Source organism: Ylistrum balloti, unplaced genomic scaffold (genome assembly GCF_031769215.1).
Source record: "Ylistrum balloti isolate Yb309-2 unplaced genomic scaffold, AGI_CSIRO_Ybal_v1 Utg370428, whole genome shotgun sequence".
NCBI lineage: Eukaryota > Metazoa > Mollusca > Bivalvia > Pectinida > Pectinidae > Ylistrum > Ylistrum balloti.
The window spans coordinates 49636-71408 of NW_026782288.1; the positions used below are offsets into that span (position 1 = coordinate 49636).

Genomic DNA, 21773 nt, shown 5'->3' on the forward strand with positions numbered 1-21773 from the left:
CTGTGAAATAAATGATTGAGACAGCACTTCAGTAGGGTTATTATGCATAATTCCAGGACAAAAAGATACCAGTAGGTATTGTACTTACCACTTATGTGATTAAGTGGCACCCTTTAATAAGATGCCCTCATTTTCTGGTAGCCTTTCAAATCCAACTTAATGCTATTTTTTTCTCACAAAGCAAGTAAAACTTATAACGTGTTATCTGACCTCATATTATGTCACAGAACCTGTACCCTGAACGCTTTGGATTACAGCATGCCTCCCATATGTCGTTCAGAGCAGTAGTCGCCAATTACTACAAGGAGACTTTACTACAAAATAATCAGCAAGTCCAAACCAATTAATGAAATACAAATCAATAATTTTTGTTGGGGTTTTATTTTCATTTAATTCATGGGTACCCTGATTCTAAGATTTTCACTTTCAATGAAATGATAAACTTACTGAAGTTGACAATGTTCATAGTACTATTGGATTTTGCCAGCAAATGCAGGCAAATATGTATGTTTTCACAAAACCAGGAAATTTTAGCTCCATGCAAATCTACAATTTTACAGTATATTGTATTACACATTCACAGGGTGCCTAATTAATCAGGTTTTACATTTTATGGGGGACTTATTTCTACTGTATAAAGATATCAATTTAATTACAAATTACGAATTTAATGAAAATCAAACAAATTATTTTTTACATATTTACCTGGTAAAAAAATCAAGGGTATTCATAAAATAATACCATTAAAAAAAAGTAACAACATACAAGCGCAGTTGCTAAGGAACATAATTAAGCAGTACCAATCAAACAATTTTGGCAAAAGGAGCTGTATTGCAGAAACAAATGTCAACAATAAGGCGCAATGTGCGACTTTACAGATTTAAGAGTTATCTTATCATACATGTGTGTATATGTGCAAATATTGCTCAATCACATGTGGAACGTAGCTGTCAGTTACACAGGAAATTGTTTACAAAAAGAAATATTGCGGGTGTGATCTGTGAGGATCCATCAGGTATTTGGGTACAAGGTTAGCTGAAACTGTTAAGGCTCATCACCAAGGTCATCATCAGGGTCAAGGTCACTGTCATAAGTATCTTCCTGATCATTTGGGTCAAAGGAGCGTAGACTGGCTGCTCTCTGTGACAGTACAGACTGACTTGACCTTTTCAGCCTACAACAAAAACCAAACACATTAGAATCAAGTCAAACACCCTTAACACAAAGTTGTGGGGTCATGAAAACACATCAAGTTATCCAAGTATTCTAGACTTAGGGTGTTTTATGCTAACAATGTATGGAGACACAGGCTGTCGTAACAATTTGTTGGAACTTCAGGTAAAGAGGGACTTTTAAGTAAAATTTTGATTTCTTAGATCAGAGTTCACTTTAGATTATCATAATTTTTTTTTAGTTTTACTGGTCTTTATTGCTAATATAAAAAGCAATTTGCAGGGAATGATAAAATACTTTGAGTTAGGCAAGGTATTTGCATTTTCAGAGTTTGGAATAAAAGAGCTTGGCTGTATACATAGACTTCATTTTGCAATTTCCCCAACAAAGAAATTGAAAAGAAGATACTTTTTTGATGAGAAGTAAGGAAAACAAAAAATTCACAAAAGCAAACAACAAAAGATTGATATAAATATGATGTTTTGTGGAGTCTCCACTTCACTTCACAGAACATGTAATATCAGTGATATTTTTTTAATCAAATTTTTGAGTCCTGGTTTCATTCTTTACCTGTGATTCAATCACTTTATGTTTTTGTAACTCAACTCATCAATTTTGTTTTTAATTTGTACTCTGAACACAACAGACAAAAAAATCCCTCAAAAATTACTGTAATACAGTGACATTTGCCAATTGTTCATGTCATAAATAGAAAAAAAAACCATCATGACAGAAGTTGATCTGAAGATTGATGAGATAACAAAAATTACAGTGGGTTTGTTGATTCTTTTTTAAAGTATGCTGCAAATAACAATGAAATAATTTATTTTTTGCTATATGCTTTCAATGTGAGAGGGAAATAATAAAATTTCAGAAATTGAAACTACTAGTCCTTCAAAACAATGTACAGATTAAGTTTAAAAACATCATCTAGTTCACGTTTTGTGATAAACTTCAGAAACTATAACACAGGTAGATAGAACTGATTTATTCATCAAAGGGGCAAGTAATATTAATACATCATATAGGCAATATATATTATGTTGTTTGACTTACTTTACTCATTCTGTTGAATTCATAATGACATTGAAGTACATTAATTATAAGTTAATAGATAACTCAGATGCAAAAAAAAAACAACACACACACATGCAACACTGAGCACCAACTTCATCAGTATAAAATAATTCAATCGAAAAAAAAAAACCTCTGAGCACCTCAATCACTCAACACTTCAATCACTAAATACTTCAAACACTCCACACTTCAGTAGCTAAATACTTCACTCACTTAATACTTCAAACATTAAATATTGCAAATACTCAACACTTCAGTCACTAAATACTTCAGTCACTTAATAGTTGAAACACTAAATACTTCTGGCACTAAATACTTCAAACACTAAATACTTCAGTTACTAAATACTTCAGTCACTAAATACTTTGTACACTCAACACTTCAGTCACTAAATACGTTATTCATTAAATACTTGCGTCACTAAATACTTCAAACATTAAATAGTTCAAACACTCAACACTTCAGTCACTTAATAGTTGAAACACTAAATACTTCTGGCACTAAATACTTCTGGCACTAAATACTTTAAACACTAAATACTTCAGTTACTAAATACTTCAGTCACTAAATACTTCAGCCACTAAATACTTTGTACACTCAACACTTCAGTCACTAAACACTTAAGACAATAAATACTGCAAACACTCAACACTTCAGTCACTAAATAAATTATTCATTAAATACTTGCGTCACTAAATACTTCAAACATTAAATAGTTCAAACACTCAACATTTCAATCAATTAATAGTTGAAACACTAAATACTTCAAACACTAAATACTGCAAACACTCAACACTTCAGTTACTAAATACTTCCAACACTCAATACTTCAGTCACTAAATACTTCAGTCACTAAATACTTCAAACATTAAATACTGCAAACACTCAACACTTCAGTCACTAAATACGTCATTCATTTAATACTTCAAACACTCAACACTTTCAGTCACTAAATACTTCAAACACTCAACACTTCAGTCACTAAATACTGCAAACACTCAACACTTCAGTCACTAAATACTGCAAACACTCAATACTTCAGTCACTAAATACTTCATACACTCAACACTTCAGTCACTTAATACTTCAGTCACTAAATACTTCAGTCACTAAGTACTGCAAACACTTAATACTCTAAACACTCAACACTTTCAGTCACTAAATACTTCAAACACTCAACACTTCAGTCACTAAATACTGCAAACACTCAACACTTCAGTCACTAAATACTGCAAACACTCAATACTTCAGTCACTAAATACTTCATACACTCAACACTTCAGTCACTTAATACTTCAGTCACTAAATACTTCAGTCACTAAGTACTGCAAACACTTAATACTCTAAACACTCAACACTTCAGTCACGAAATACGTCATTCGTTATATACTACAAACACTCAATACTTCAGTTACTAAATACTTCAGTCACTAAATACTTCAAACACTAAATACTTCAGTCACTTAATACTTCAGTCACTAAATACTGCAAAAACTCAACACTTCAGTCACTAAATAATTCAAACACTCAACACTTCAGTCACTAAATACGTTATTCATTAAATACTTGCGTCACTAAATACTTCGAACACTCAATACTTCAGTCACTAAGTACTTCAGTCACTAAATACTTCAAACACTTAATACTCTAAACACTCAACACTTCAGTCACGAAATACGTCATTCATTATATACTACAAACACTCAATTCTTCAGTTACTAAATACTTCCAACACTCAATACTTCAGTCACTAAATACTTCCAACATTAAATACTGCAAAAACTCAACACTTCAGTCACTAAATACTTCAGTCACTAAATACTTCAAACACTAAATACTTCATACACTCAACACTTCAGTCACTAAATACTTAAAACACTAAATACTGCGAACAATCAGCACTTCAGTCACTAAATACTTCAGTCACTTAATACTTCAGTCACTAAATTCTGCAAACACTCAACACTTCATTTACTTAATAATTCAGTCACTAAATACTTCAAACATTTAACACTTCAGTCACTAAATAGTTCAAACACTTAATACTTCAGTCGCTTAATACTTGAAACACTAAATACGTTAGTCTCTAAATACTCCAAACACTAAATGCTGCAAAAACTCAACATTTAAATCACCAAATACTTCAAACACTAAAAACATAAGTCAATAAATACTTGAAACACTCAATATTTCAAGCAATCAATACTTCAAACAATCAATACTTCAAACACTAAATATTTCAATTAGTAAATACTTCCAACACTCAACACTTCAGTCACTAAATACTGCGAACACTCAGCACTTCAGTCACTAAATAATGTAGTCACTTAATACTTCAGTCACTTAATACTTCAGTCACTAATTAGTACAAACACTAAATACTTCAAACACTTCACATTTCAGTCACTTAATACTTGAAACACTAATGCTTCATGCACTAAATACTTGAAACACTAAATACTGCAAACACTCAATACTTCAGTCACTAAATACTTCAAACACTTGATACTTCAGTCACTAAATACTTCAGTCACTAAATACTTCAGTCACTAAATACTTCATATACTCAACACTTCAGTCACTAAATACTTAAAACACTAAATACTGCAAACACTCAGCTCTTCAGTCACTAAATAATTCAGTCACTAAATACTTCAGTCACTTAATACTTCAGTCACTAAATACTTCAAACACTAAAAACTTAAGTCACTAAATACTTCAAACAATCAATACTTCAAACACTCAACACTTCAGTCACTAAATACTTTAGTCACTAAATACTTCATACACTCAACACTTCAGTCATTAAATACTTCAAACACTCAACACTTCAGTCGCTAATTAGTATAAACACTAAATACTTCAAACACTTAACATTTCAGTCGCTTAATACTTGAAACACTAATGCTTCATGCACTAAATACTTGAAACACTAAATACTGCAAACACTCAACATTTTAGTCACTAAATACTTGAAACACTAAATACTTCAGTCACTCAAAACTTCAAACACTTAACTCCTCAATAACACAATACTTCAATCAGATACCACTTTAACTATGAATGACTAATGATATTTTTAAGCAAATCACTCATGAAGGATGAAATATTTCAAACAAGAAACACTTAAAGCACATATGTCATTTATTCCTCTGTCAATAACTGTGGACTTTAGAGTTAATCACGACACAATTAATCTGTGAATAAATTAATATCACATATTATAAACTTTAATGATGTCATAACTGAAAGTCAAGATATAGAACAGGTAGAAGATTTTCACTGATGAAGAAAAACAGCATGAAAAATCCTAGAAATATGACAGAATATTCAATTTTCTGATTTGATACAGTGTATGATACCGATGAAAAAATCAATGAGTACATACTGGTAGATTAAAAAATTAACAATAGAAATATAGTGACAAATAAAGGACAATTATACAGTAACACAAATTAAGCAAACTGTCTTACCCACACTAAAACTTGAAACTTGATTCCAAGGTTCCACAAACAAAATTATATCAATGTATAGTTAAAGGGATATTTTGAAAAAGTTGAGATTTTAAAGAAAATTGTACAAAATTATCTACTTATGTTTTAATGGAAATTGTACGCCTCAATTTACCATTTAAACAAACATATGATATTTAATCTGCTGAAAATTCTTTAAAGCTCTAGTTAGGTCAATTTACAAATTTTTGCATGGCTCTGACTGCATCATAACAGGTTTTGTGTTGCTAGTAGCTGAACAGAATGGAATATTTGTGGAAATTATAGAGTCAAAAAGAGAATAAGGCTAATCATGTAATAAAAATTGCAACCTCAGCAGGAATATTAGCAAACTGCATACATACTTGTGTATTTACCAAATACTCTGCACTAAATCTATGATCCAGTGACCATTCAGTTCCCGGTTTCATGATGCACCATATTTAGCCATTTAAATTCATATTGGCTGTGACTATTCCTACCAATTTTGTCTGTCCAAACTGACCAAGCAGAGATATTTTCATGCTAACAATTTTATGTCATTAGAGATTGAGTTCTTAAACTGTACAGAGCAGCCAGAAAATTTGCAACTTGGGCAAAATATCCCTTTAACAGGCATCATGAGTCCTACTTAAAAGATACTATTTTTGTAGATTCCTGGTTCATGTAGGTACTTAAATAGAATAATCCATATCAGTCCACTTAATTTTGATGCAAATTAATAACTTTGAATCTAAAGCCGGAACAACAGAAAGGTGATCCAGTCCATGCCAGTAAAATGTTAGTTTGGGATTATCAGATACTGACATGATACTGATGATATTAACATGATACTGATGATACTGACAAGATACTGATGATACTGACATGATACTGATGATACGGACATGATACTGATAATACTGATGATACTGACGTGATACTGACATGATACTGATGATACTGACATGATACTGACATGATACTGACATGATACTGATGATACTGACATGATACTGATGATACTGACATGATACTGATGATACTGACATGATACTGATGATACTGACATGATAATGATGATACTGACATGATACTGATAATACTGACATGATACTGACATGATACTGACATGATACTGATGATACTGACATGATACTGATAATACTGATGATACTGACATGATACTGATGATACTGACATGATACTGACATGATACTGACATGATACTGATGATACTGACATGATACTGATGATACTGACATGATACTGATGATACTGACATGAAACTGATAAAACTGACATGGTACTGATGATACTGACATGATACTGATAATACTGACATGATACTGATGATACTGACATGAAACTGATAAAACTGACATGGTACTGATGATACTGCCATGATACTGATGATACTGACATGATACTGATGATACTGACATGATACTGATGATACGGACATGATGCTAATAATACTGACATGATACTGATAATACTGATGATACTGACATGATACTGATGATACGGACATGATGCTAATAATACTGACATGATACTGATAATACTGATGATACTGACATGATACTGATGATACTGACATGATACTGACATGATACTGATGATACTGACATGATACTGACATGAAACTGATAATACTGATGAAACTGACATGATACTGATGTTATTGACATGATACTGACATGATACTGACATGATACTAACATGATACTGATGATACTGACATGATACTGATGATACGGACATGATGCTAATAATACTGACATGATACTGATAATACTGATGATACTGACATGATACTGACATAAAACTGATAATATTGACATGATACTGATAATACTGATGATACTGATAATACTGATGATACTGACATGATAATGATGATACTGATAATACTAACATGATACTGATGATACTGACATGATACTGATGATACTGACATGATACTGATAATACTGATGATACTGACATGATAATGATGATACTGACATGATGCTGACATGATACTGATGATACTGACATGAAAATGATGATACTGACATGATACTGATGATACTGACATGATACTGACATGATACTGATGATACGGACATGATACTGATAATACTGATGATACTGACATGATAATGATGATACTGACATGATACTGACATGATGCTGACATGATACTGATGATACTGACATGATAATGATGATACTGACATGATACTGATGATACTGACATGATACTGACATGATACTGATGATACGGACATGATACTGATAATACTGATGATACTGACATGATACTGATGATACTGACATGATACTGATGATACTGACATGATACTGATGATACTGATGATACTGACATGATACTGACATGATCCTGATGATACTGATAATACTGACATGATACTGATGATATTTTTGATACTGACATGATACTGACATGATTTTGATGATACTGACATAATACTGACATGATACTGATCATACTGACATGAGTTGTGACCCTTTCTATGTTAGTTTTTTATACATCTTTAAAAGTCACAAAGCTAACATCAACAAAATCAAACAGTCAAATGGAAGCCATCCTCGATACTCCAGGGGTTACAACCAATTTCACTTTCTGCACCCCTGAAACATGTCCTGGCAAAATCAAGAGTTTCCATGAGAAACACACCTTGTGGACATGAGGAAAAGACCAATTTGATCCTTTGATATGTACATCAAACAAATTTTGAGGTTACATAACAGTTTCTTATAATGGCACTGAAGTTGGGTGTCATTGCTTTGTAATCTTGAAGAGGAGCGTATCAGCCTGTATTTGGTCAGTTTTTTCTCCTGGAACCAATCAAATTACTTTGCCTGTGCTGTCAACTTAGCCCTGACATGTTTCAGTAGTGCAGAGAGCCAAAGTGATCATTACTCCTGGAGTATCAAGGATGAGTGGAAGTCAATACTTGTTAATTCACCTTGTACCAAAAACACAAACATTTCTTTTACAAAAGTTTGCTAATATTATTTACCTCAGGACAGACTGATCAATATTCAAGTTTTGTGTCGAATGTTTTAACCTGTTGAATTCCAAGGAAATACGTAAATTGAAATTTGCACAATTCTATTGAAATCAAGCATTAACAGAAATTTTACAATGTTCCCTGTTCATTCTATCTTACACACAAATATCTAATGGTCCATCGTCAATAACCCTGAAACTTTAAAATATATAGTTATCGTATATACCTACTCCCTTAAAATTTCTGTGGGAAAAAATTGAAGGAGCAAACTCTACAGAAAGGTAATTGACATGAAAAACAAATTTACAGTAAACTAATATATTCATTATTAAGTGAATTTCAATGAAAGGATTATAAATATGAGAAAAAAAATTGCAAATACGCAATCACTGGTACTTAAACATGTCCACATCAATTCATTGAACTTCAGAAAACTGACTCAAACAAAGACTTTTGTTGTGTATATATCATCCACTACTTAATCTGATAGGTACTCTTCCTCATATCACCCCAAGCGTTGTAAAGAAAACATTAAGATTGAAGGAACAACACCTAATTTTACCAGAAGCTGATATACAAATACTCTTGCTGAAGATTTTTTAAGAGATTCTATTAGCAGAATATGCTTTCCTTACTGACCTGCTCTGGGTGTGGTCCAGTTGGACCTGTAGATTCTCCATCTCCTCCTGAAGTTCATCATTGGTTCTCTGTAACTTCCGTACCATGTTGGCCTGAGTGTCCACCTAAACAAAGATAATCACATTATAATAGACATATTTTTCAATGTCCCAAATAGGCCACTGTCTTTGCCGATCATTAGTTTTCTGTCTAGTTGCTATCATGTTTTTAAATAATTTGTCCTAATTTTGCAATATACCGACTCAGATAGTTTACATTAACCTATATAGTAATTTTGAGGTTTTTTCTTGTAAAATCAATTTTCATGATGTTATACTTACCATAACTTAAATATGTAGTATTGTACCTACACCCATCTTTGTATCCCAAATATAAAAGATTAAAAAATTCCGCCTTCCCTATGATTCCATGAGCCATGTTGGAAGAGACATAGTGATCTCCCATCCTGGAAAAGTCATTATGGAGCCCAACTGAGGGGCAGCCAGGCAGAAATGGAAGAAGGGAGGATAGGGTGGGACTCCATAAAGTTATGGTAAGTATTACATAATGAAAATTGGTTTTACACCATAACTTAAGTATGCAAATTTGTCTTACTGTACTGGTGACTCGAAGCCAGGCAGCCCATCCAGCACAGCAGAAAACAGTAGGGAGGGGGAAAAGGAGTGTCAGAAGAGTTGGAAAAAACCTTCCAATATAAGAATATGTGAACCAACGTACTGCCTGACGTCAAGACATGCCCCAGAGCTAACGAGGGGACACAGCCATTGACTGTGCTACCACAAGAGGTTCCAACAAATACAGACCTTCAGAGTGGAAAGCTAGGGACCACAGATAAAAATCTGTGAAGGTATCCCTTCCCCACCAGAAGGCCGTAGACATGACCTTCTTAAAGGAGGACCCATTGATGTGGGCTCAGGATGCAGCAAAGACCCTAACCTCATGAGCCTGCACTTTCACTCTTGCCGAGCCTGATCATCAGAATGCTTGTCAGGTAATTAATGACCTGGCAAACCCACCTGGAAACCAACTGTCCTTGTTTGACGGGATCGAGAACCCCTAGTGTTATTGAGATAAAACCTAAGCCTACAACAAGGAATAAGCAGTCTATCACACTCCTCTGGACTAGTCAAAAGCTGGGATCCTAATGGGATTGGGCCATAACTCCTTGACCTAATTTTTTAATCAGTTAAGGATCAGTTAAGAGAGTTACAGCAGCATAGTCTCTGGACCATTGTAGACAGGAAGGAAGTGACAAAAAAGCGAGGACTTCACTCCTCCTATGACCAGAGGCCAGAATCAGAGGGAGGACTGTCTTGAAAGTAATGAACTTTAACGAAGCAGACTCCAAAGGCTCATAACGAGTCAGAGTCAGAAAGTCTAGCACCAGGGCCAGATTCCACTGTGGGGCCAGCTGCGGAACTCTGGGTCTGTCCAAAGCGAAGCCTCTGATTAGGGCAGAAAGAGAGAAGGACGAATCTATCTCCTTCCTGTCATAAAATGCAAGGACACTGGCAAAAGATGTACGATAAGCAGCAATAGTGCCAGTGTCCAGATTGTGGTCACTTGTAAATCAAGGGACACAGCTGCCATTCCGTTAACACCAACTGGCAGCGCCTGGAGAGAGTGTCTGCCAGCACCTTCAGCCTGCCTGAAAGATGCTTGACCATGATGGTCAACTGCATCTCTTGGCAGAGAAGAAGAATGCAAATGGTAAAAGCACACAGGTTGTGAGACCTGGTGACCCCTTGTCTCTCCAGACACGTGACAACTGTAGTGCGTAGCCACACAAATCACTTTGGACTGCAGAACCTTCCAAAAAGACTGCAGTCCAAAAGAACATACCTCACCTCAAGCACATTGATGTGCTCTCAGAGCTGTTCCTTGGACCACTCCCTTGAGCGGCACTGGCTGTTAAGGTAAGCTCCCCAACTTGTCATGGATGCATCCATGAATAGGGTCATAGTGGGAACTTGCTTGGTCAGAGGCCTGAATGGTCCACTAAAAAGCGAACTCCCTGACCAGCTGGGTAACAGGAACCTAGACCCACAATCCTCGGACGAAATAACCCAGTTGGACAGGAGGAACATCAGGAGAGGTCTGATGTAAAGCCTCCAGAGAGGGACCACATCTGCCAGGGAGTTGAGATACCCCAGAAAACTGGGGAACCAACACACTTGGATATGCGACCAAACGATGAAGGTCAGAGCAAGAGATGGGAAAACCTCTGACTTCTCTCTGGAAGGAATGAAGCCTACTTTGAGCAAGACTTTCAGGACCAGACAGGTGTCCTTCACTAAAGATTCCCTCACCAAATGAAGCATGAGGGAGTCGTAGAAATAGATGTGAACATGCGAGTGAAGAAATCCCACAACCACCTGCAGCAGCTTGGTGAAAACCAAAGGTGCCATCGTGGGCCTGAAAGGCAAGGCCCCCTAAAATGGAGGAACTATCATGCCAACTTCTTGATGGGGATATGGAAGTAGGAAGTTGCCCACATTCAATCTCTCACGTAAGCCATGATGCCTGTGGAGTTTCCATCTTGAAGTGAGGATAATCTATGTTTGGACGCCACACACCAGACTTCTTTCAAACAAGAAACATTCTGGAGTAGAAGCAGGGAGTGCATTCCGACATAGGAACCTCAACCAAGCCCTTGGCAAGCATGGTCCCTTCTTTCCCCTGGAGTGCCCCAGCCTTTTCTGGATCCCCTGGAAGAAGAAAGAAAATTGGCTGGGCAGCCAGGGGTGGATCCCGAAGAAGGGGGTTACCTAGACCCTTCCTGACCACAGACAGTGCCCAAGCATCTTCCGTGATCCAAGATGCCCTCCCACAGGAAGTTCTGAATGGGGCAGATCAAATCTGACAAACCAGAGAATCGTCTGCACACCCGGAGCCTAAACCTGCAGGACAGGGACAAGATCTTGAGACTGGAGAACTGTCGTCCACCTGACCCAGCTCTTTGTCTGCCACGGCCAAGGAGTTGAAAGAGTTAGGAACCCTTCTTCTTGTCCCCAGGAGAGTTCTTACCCTTCTTACACTTCCCCTTATTGCCCTTGTAGCAAGGCTTCAACTTCGGTTGTGCAGAAGACTGAGCAGGCAGGGTTCCTCAACTAGGCAGTTTTTCAAAACTGAACAAGAGTGCCGTGGACACAATATACACTGCCACAAAATATAAAGATCAAGATTGGTCCTTTTAATTATTGCTTTTAACATGTCTGTATACATAAGCTCAAAATGAAGTCTGTGAGACCAGTTAGCTTAGCTGGAAGAGACAAGGACCTGAGATCATGGTTGCCTGGGTAGTAGTTTTGATCCCTGCAGGGGCAGCCGCCTGTTGCCTTGAGCTAAACAGTTTATCCACACTTGTTCAGAGTTGAAAGTCTTACTCTGCTAACCAAACAAGTTGACTTTTTATGTAGTTCAACTGATAACCTGCAGTAGGAACTAGAACTTCCATTGTCATTGTAAATACCATCTGCATGCCACTTTGTCACATAAATCCATAATTACATGACAGAGAGTTATGGTTCTTGATCACTGCACTCCCTCTCAATGAGGTCTATCCACATATGAAGTTTCATCTTGATGCCTTTTATACTTTTTGAGTTACGTTCCGCAGATTGTTTGAATCTCTATCAAAATGGCCTAACCAAAAAATGGCAATGGCTGCCACAAAATCAGCAACAGAGAAAAAGTTGAAAATGTCATAAATCTTACAGAAATCAATGAACCATAAAATCGTAACTTCAAGCACATCCACCCATTGTAGTAGTGACATTGAGCAAGTTTCATGAAAATCTGATGATTAGTTTAGGAGGAGTTGCGTTCACAAGAAATAGATGTACATACGGATGTACGGATGGCAGGACATACGGACGGACAGACAGACGGAGAAGATGACGCCAATATACGACCGCCTCCGGCAGCATATAAAAATGCCTAGCCATCTAGACATTGGCAAGCAAAGATACTTGCAATGCAGTCGATGCCATCAATGCTGCATTCAGGGCAGGGGTGACTCTGTCCTGGATGTCGGCCTGTTCTGTCTCAGATATCCGACACTCAGGCAAGTCAGATACTCTATATATACAAACTGTCAGGAAGTCTATATACAACAAAATTTGGATGTAAAGACGCAACAGTCTCTCCATCTTGTGGTGTTCCTTCGAGCTGAATACCACCTGGTCCACAGACTTGCTGGGCCAGGCCGTCAGCTCTCTCAACTCCAGATTAGCTGGTTGAGAAGCTAGTTGCCATCGTGCAAGAAGGAAAACCCATGGGGTTAAACCCAAACCCCTGAGGGAATGGAAATGGCTCCCCAGGCTGGAAGTGACCTAAGTACTGGCCAAAATTGCCTGCCTGAGTCTGGGGCTGGCCACCTGGTCCAAAGGACAAAGATCGGCCACCACTACCGACAGGTAGAAACCCAGACATGTACCAGCTAGGCCTGTGACTGCTGGGATGCTGCTGGGACCCAAAACCATTTGCAGGCTGGTTTGGGCGGCCCAGGGATAAGTACCCGCAGGTACCTGTATACCCAGGGAAACGGAGACCGGAAACCAGACACTTGGCCTACAAACCCAGCCCCTTAGGGGAAGCCCCCTGGGTTCCCCTGCACAAGCAACTCAGGGCTGGACTGGACAGGAACCAGGAACCTGAGAGGGCGGGAAAAAAGGATCCACATTGACGCAAGGATTAATCAACTGAGAGTAGCTAATCCCAGTGGACAGACAACCCTGACAAAAAGTCTGTGGCCCCAGGACCTGCACTAGAGAGGTCAGGCCAGACATCAACTTGATTCAAGGCAGCCCCTACCAACAACACCACCTGGTGCGCCTGGATCACTGAAGGAATCAGTGACTGTCCCTACCCGAAGGTAGAACTGACAGAAAACGCAAATTCACAGCCAATTTGACCCTGGACTGCGACGACCCAGGGATGGGCTGTCCTGCAGGATTTGCCAGGACAGGCAGGACCACCCCTTGCTCCAGGGAGGAGCTCGACAAAATGAATAGGAAAAAGGAAAAGCTAAGTTGCTGACCAGTTCAGAACTGGTGGCGGTGTACCTAGCAAGCTTACTTCTCCTGCCGGAGGAAGAGGACCAGTCTCTCTAACGACCAGAGGAAGCTCGCCGAGCAAGCTGGGAGACCATGACGTTAAGACTCCACTATTCACACGACGAAGTCTCACTACAAGACTGGCACTGAGCACAGGCATCATGAGGGTCCCATTCCCCCAAGAAATTGGAGCACACATGAGCTGTACCCTGACACAGACCAGCGCTAGCCATGCTTATAACAGTTAACAAAAATTGTAATGAAGTAAACAAGGCAAAGTTTCGAAAAATAACCAAAACTAACACAAAGCCATGAAAAATGATGCAAAAACCCACATAGCAGAAACAAACAAACTGCAGAACAAAGGCAGCAAACACAGCCGACAACGCAGCCTCCCATAAAACAGAAATGGTGGAACACGCGGTCAGGCACTCCAACAAATGGAGGAATTAAAAAGGCTGAAAATATGGCACAAATAATGAATAAATGTCAAAAAAGACAAATAATTGGGAGATATATAAAAGTATAACTGAGTAATAAAATATACTCAGAACACAATATAATGAGTAGAGAGGAGAAAATTTGGGAAGACTCAGCTCAATATATCCATGCACGCTGGCGCCATCAAAGGAAAGAGGACGGGAGATCACTCCATGTCTCTGCTGTGATGGCTCATGGGAATGTAGGCATGGCGGTTTTTTTTTATTCTTTTGCTTTTGGGATACGAAGATGGGTGTAGGTAGAATATTTGCATACTACATACTGAAGTTATAGTAATTATCACTAAAATGAAAATTTTATTTATTATTGGTGTACATAAATAAATCATCTTTACTTTATGTCGGTTTTGCATACCAGAAAATGCTGACAATGGTGCCTTCAGAGTATCTTCAATCTTTCCATGAAAGGTTTTTAATGCTATAGCTATGTGATGTGCACACCTCCCCTTTGAACATTTATTTTGTGTCAGTGGGAGTATAATCAGTGTCACCAAATATCTCTTGTTTACTTATTTTTTCAACTTGCATTGCTTGCATAATGATATCTTATTCCTGCAAAAAGGAGGCAATATTTTTTATTTTACTTTTTTTTTCATAAATTAAGGCAAAAAACAAATATCATAACAAGAGCAGTCAGAGACTGGTTATGCTCCCTGATAGGGACAAAATTTCAGTATGAAAATTAACAAAGGGCAACAAGAGATTTATGGTTCTTGTGCACTGCTCTCATACTCCTTGAGATCTATCTACATATGAAGTTTCATTTTCAGACCTCTTACAGTTTTAGTGTAATGCTCCAGACAAAATTTAAATACAAAAAATAACAAAGGGCAATTACTCCTAAATTATACAAAAGAGAATGATGCTTCATGCACATTGCACTTCTCCTTATTGTGATCTATCTACCTATGAAGTTTTATGTTGATACCTCTTATGGTTTTTGTGTTATGCTCCGGACAAAATTATGACAGACGGACTATATGCTCTCCCATCTTAAACTAATAATCCTAACCGGGTTTGAACTATTTCCAATACAAAATACACAAATAATGTTAAAAAATGTGATTTTCCTATATAAACTTAAGTACTTTAATCCCCTCTCCTGGGGGAAATGTGAGACCCTGGGGTCATGAAATTTAAAATTTTGTTAAGGCATCTAAGGCTGAAGGCCTTTCCATCCAAGAAGAGTACTTGATTCTACCGTACCTGGGATTTAAGAAGAAAATTTTTGAAGTTTCAATCATTTTTACCCTTTTTGGCCACTTTACTCAGGCCCCTGTGGGATGGGGACAATATAATTTACAATTTTGGTGCACCTAGTGCAATGAAAGGTTTTTGCAAAATTTCACTGAAATCAGTTAGGGAGTTTTATAGAAGAAAAAGTTAAAAGTTTACGACGCACAACACCAGACAAAGGGGGATCACAATAGGTCACCCTGAAAAAAAGTCTCAGGTGACCTAAAAACAACCAATATCTAACCGGCATATAGTAACAGTGCTTAGACTATACAGGGTTGTATAAGAACAACAAATCCAGAACAAAATCATGAAGCAGAATGATCAAACATAACTGATTTTTCCTGTTACCTCATCTTCTGCATTGGCAAGATCTTTCTTTAGTTCCTCTATCCTCCCGCGAAGTTTCTTCACTTCAACCTCATACTGTTCCCCACGTCGCTTTGTGTGGTCCAATTCAGTTAATTTCTCTTGCAGCGTCTTTTTCAACTTGCTATGGATGTGACGAAGATCACTCAACTCCTATAAGTAGAATTAGTTATTAAACTGGAACCTGGAATGCTGGAATCACTTCAATGTAAGCCATCAAATGTGCATAGTGCGTGCATGTCAAAAGTGCAAACAAACATTTGATGGGTAATCTAAAAGGTGTCATCAAATGTTGGAAGTAACCACTGGAGTCTGTAGAAACCAACACTGGATCCATGGGAAATTAAAATAGCCTCGAGAAATGAAAATTACCTTTGGAAATTAAATTTATACCTTTTGAAACAATTCTTGGTTGATATTAATTGCATAACTGACCTTGTTTTTCTCTGACAGGTCATTCTGGAGTGTCCTCATATCTGAATCTACGACAACAGATGTCTGCTGTGTTTTCCTCTGTAACTGCTCCTCCAAGTCTTCAATTTGGATCCGAATCTTTTTGTTTTCTCGTTCTAAGCCATACTTTTCTGTTTCCAATCTCTCTCGCTTTCCCCATTCATCAGCATTTTCTCGCTGAAGTCTCTCAAGCTATAATATTTCCAAAGACTCTTATATCTAAGACCAGACTTTGAATATTACAATTTTATGCCAGATAAAAGGTTTTGTATTTAAATACCATCTCTGTTACATCTATAACTTTGCTATTGAAAATGTATAGAATCCTTTTATCGATATTTGTCAATCAATGGCCATAGTTTAGCACAGTTATCCAGATGACTGATTACAAAAATTAATTAGATATTACTGAACCTGTTAAATTTTATGAAATTATGCTTGTGAAAATCAATTAGAGTTTGAACTATCAGGGTCGCCATTGCTTAATATCACTACAAAGTGTCTAAAAGTGTCCTAGCAGGTCAGGAAACTACCAGTCGCAAATGTCATTTTCTGGGGAGGGAGGTTAATTAAAAAAGTGTTATCTTTTGAAACACTTACTGTACTGCAATACAGTTTCATTTTGATCTTCACAACTTTGGATACTTTAACGAAGAAATTAATGCAAAAAAGCACTGCTTGTGTAATGGCAAAAGCTAGCATCATCCTGATCATAATGAATTCTCTGCATACATATTCCCTCACAAAACATTTTCTTCAGTTGGTAAGTAAATATGTGAAAAGATTCTTTTATACCATATTTGACTGAAAGAAATATGAATGTGATAACAGGAGCATGTAACAATGTTTCTGTGGTAGGGGGCTTCTTTCATACACTACAATTAGTATTAATTCACTTGATGGTAGAAAAATCCCAGAAAAATGCCCCCTGTGAGTGTGACATAATCCTAAGTATACTATGAAAGAAAGCTATGAGATGGTGATAAAATCAAAGTGAATACAGATACAGTCAGTAATATTCCGTATATACACAGGTGATAGCAATGTACCCTATACAATCTGACCAACAAAATTCAATTTGGCTTTGTCCCTTGCTAATTACCTCTCGTCTTAATTCCCCAAGGCGTTTATCCATGGCTGACCGGTTGCTTGATTCCTCGTCCATCTCCATAGTAATTCTACTGATTTCTTCCTTATGGTCATCTTTAATTTTATTCAGCTGTTTCAGAAACAGAGGAACTTATGTTACATACATACTTTATGGCTTACACACATATAGTTACTGGTATACAGCCATGTATAGTGGTGTTTCCTGATATGTACAATATGCAAACATCTCTAGCTTATAAAAATTAGCCTCGTCAATCAGTATACTTATCATTAGAATAATGGTGAATAATAGTAGAAATGATCTTCTGTGAGACTGTGGCAGGGAGATACCAATTCTCTTCCTCTTTTCAACTACTCATTTTCATCAAAAAGGCAAAACCTGAATTAACTTACATATGTAGACACTTAAACAGCAAAATATTACAATGCTGAGTTCATTATGCAAAATTTGATCAAACTTATTATTGATGTTTTGAAATGGTCCTTCATTTTGTGTTATATAGAGATTTTTAATTGCTATATACCTGTACTAATAGGTCCTGTTTGGAATGCTTTAAGTCTTCATACTTTGATTTCATTGCATTCAGATCTAATTGAAGTTTTTCAATGGATTTCATCAACATTGTCTTTTCACTATATAATGAAAAGATACATACATGATTTATATGAAAGTGCTTCAGATCATATTCAATAGGAAATGAACTATAGTTTTATATAAAACTGATTGTATGGGGATAATGACAAAGTATTATCTACAATATAAATCTTTAATACTGTATGACAAGGAAAACAGATATAATGGACAAACAAATGTTGTTAAAAAGTTAAAACACATGGAAAAGACAGAGCTTAAAGAGTATAGAACACAAAAGTGTAACATTCTCTGGTCTAAAAAGTTATTTGAAAACTATAAAGAAGATTTCGCCTACAGCAATACTTACTCTCTTTCACCAAGCAATGTTTTTTGTGCCTCGTCCAGCTTCAGCTCATAGAGAGCCTTTTTCTCCTCAGCTAGACTTCCCTCAGAGTCATTTGAAAGTTCATCAAACATTTTTGGTCTTGATTGTACTTTTTGATGTTCAATATTAATATTCAAATTATTCACTTCAGATTTTGATTTAGGAGACGGTGCATGGGATTGTTTGGACTCATCACTGGAATTGTCTGTTGGATGTGCAGCTTTGTCACTCACAGGAGACAGTTCTCCAGGTTTTGTATTTTCCAAAATCATAGAATCAATGTCTATTCCAAGCTGTTTCTTCAGTTTTATATTTTCTGCACAGAATTCTTGTCTTTCTCGTTTTAAAAGTGTGCAATCTTTCACTAACACTTCTAATTTTGCACGTAATTGTCTGTTTTCTTCCCTGGCCTTATTTCTTTCATTACGAACCTTGCTCCATTTTTCTCTCCAATTGGCAGTACAATCTGACCACCAACGCATGGTCTTTTCCATCTGTGTCGCCCGAGCTCTTGCTTCTTCAAGTTCCCGCATACGGAATTCATCTCGGTCATCCCATTCATCCATGCTGGACATTTGCGACACTGGAGTGATGTTTCCTTCCCTCATTGGTGGTGGTGACATGGGGAGTGGGGGCCCGGCAGGTGGTGCAGTGGCCCGTAGGTAGGAAACATCTCCTTTAGTGCTACCAGGTTTCACTTTCTGACTCATGGTGACACAATGTTTAATGTAACCCTTGTTTGTAAGTTGAATTTAATATCTTTAACAGCTTTTCTAGCATATGTGATTTTACGCTTGTAGTGGATTGAAATTCTTACATCAGCAGCACATGATTTTGCATATTTGTGACCAAATCATGGTGATTTCATCTTAATTTAAAGATTAATTTGATTTTAAAAACTACTCTATATTTGTTTGTTATTTCCATTTCACACAATAAAGAGTGTTCAAAATCTGAAAAAGAATAAGCAGAAAAAATTCTCAAAATTATTATATTCCATAAGGATAATTCAGTCAAGCTTGTAAATGCAAAATAAGCTTGTACATTTGATAATCTAAAAATGCAAATTATGTGTTCTGGATTCAGGTTTACATCCAATATTTACAATTTTATTTCAAAACTAACAGCATGTCATAATTTAGAATATTCAATTTACACAGGAATATATTAATGCTATATTTGGTAATTGTACTATTTTATGGATAAAAGCCATCCAATATTAACAGTTGATTATAATGCAACCAGAAAATAAAAGACATTGTATACAGTATTACAATAGGTGATAATGCTGAAAAGGATTTTAACTCAACACTTGAATTAATCAACCATTTCTTCTGGTTTATACAAAGCTGAACAATTGTTCAGATTTTACTGTTGTTCACATCGTAGTAACAGTAAGGGTCATTTAAAGAAGTGCCCAGTTTGGATGCTGAAGATCCATAGAAAAAACACTGACTTGCAGCCAGAACCTGGCTTTTGCCTCATGTGGGCCGAGAAACCATGACTCGGACGTGGTGGGTTACTGGTAGAAGGCAGATGTCTTAACCACTCAGCCACTGTGAAGCTGGAGCTAATATGCCTTAGGCTGATATACATGTATCATAGGAATTCTTTGAAAATTATACGTTGGTATGTGTTAAAACCATTAACATGGAAAATGATAATGAAATTTGATGAATTTATTAAATAAAATATAGTGATACTGGGAGCAGATGACAGTTTTATTTAACTGTATGTATTGGCCTCTGCCTGAGGGAGTTGTTCCACTGAGTGATCACAATAATGTTTGGATATTATTACAGAATACATGCATCTCACAGTACACAGTCTCCTAATCTATTGTAGTTGTTATCTTGTTTAACTGTTGATATGAAGAGGATATCTGAAGGACAGGACATTTCTATTTGGATAACATAAGTATTTATTACTCTTCTATATAAGAGTTCAGTTATGTAGCTATTCTTTACTGCTGTTTATATTTGCACATGTTCATTGAAAATCAATTTGCTACATTATCCTGTCCATATATAGCATTACAGATATATTGGAGGTGTTCAGTTGGCTAACATAGACCTAAAAGATGTATTCATGATCATTTTCATAGCTGTTTCAATGGCTAACAAATGTTTACCACAGTACTACAGAAATTTTGTAGCTGTTCAGGATGCTAAAAATAAACCTCAGTGATATATCCATGATCATTTTCCTCACTAAACATAATTGTCACTCTTCTATATAAAAGTCTAATTATAGTAGTAAGTCACTTGTGGCTGTTTCGTTGGGTATGTTACTGTAAATATTGAAGCTGTTCAGTTTGCAAACACAAACCTCAATCATTTTTACATATAAAGATCAATTTCAGAGCTGGCTCTGCGAGACAAATTGTGAAGTGATAATTGTTTGGATTTACCTTATTACACCACTTTGAAATACTGTGGATTAAGGTGAGAACACATGCATCGGAAGTTCTGTATGTTAAATAATACCTATCATACATGTACAGTTATGTGCCAAAAGTATTTGGTCACAATGGCGATGTGTTTTTATTCTCTATCCCAGCCGTATGTTAAAAGAACTTGGCCTTTGTTTTCTGCATCACTGATGATGATGCACACTATTTCAAGCTTTCTTAGTCACCTGAGATTATGGAACATGATATTTTTTATGTTGTCTGCTTTCAAGTTTTCCTCGAAATACTACGAAGCAA

General features: G+C 36.6%; 1 protein-coding gene across 1 annotated transcript; it reads right to left on the reverse strand.

The window, feature by feature from the left end:
* Nucleotides 1-409: 409 nt before the first annotated feature.
* Nucleotides 410-19959, reverse strand: LOC132554688 (coiled-coil domain-containing protein 102A-like). The gene is made up of 7 exons (XM_060219000.1): nucleotides 19049-19959; nucleotides 18632-18740; nucleotides 18100-18216; nucleotides 16980-17189; nucleotides 16527-16697; nucleotides 9383-9486; nucleotides 410-1174 (listed from the first exon to the last, which is right to left on the reverse strand). Exons 1-7 carry the CDS (start codon nucleotides 19774-19776, stop codon nucleotides 1045-1047), a joined length of 1569 nt encoding a protein of 522 aa, XP_060074983.1. The 5' UTR covers nucleotides 19777-19959; the 3' UTR covers nucleotides 410-1044.
* Between the last annotated feature and the right edge of the window lie 1814 nt (nucleotides 19960-21773).

Coding starts and splice junctions, on each gene's coding strand:
- LOC132554688 (XM_060219000.1), bottom strand. CDS start 19,776: ATGAGTCAGAAAGTGAAACCTGGTAGCACTAAAGGAGATGTTTCCTAC. Junction 9,487..16,526: donor TTGCCAATGCAGAAGATGAG/GTAACAGGAAAA, acceptor ATCTTTGTTTAG/GTGGACACTCAGGCCAACAT. Junction 1,175..9,382: donor CTGGACCACACCCAGAGCAG/GTCAGTAAGGAA, acceptor TTTTTGTTGTAG/GCTGAAAAGGTCAAGTCAGT.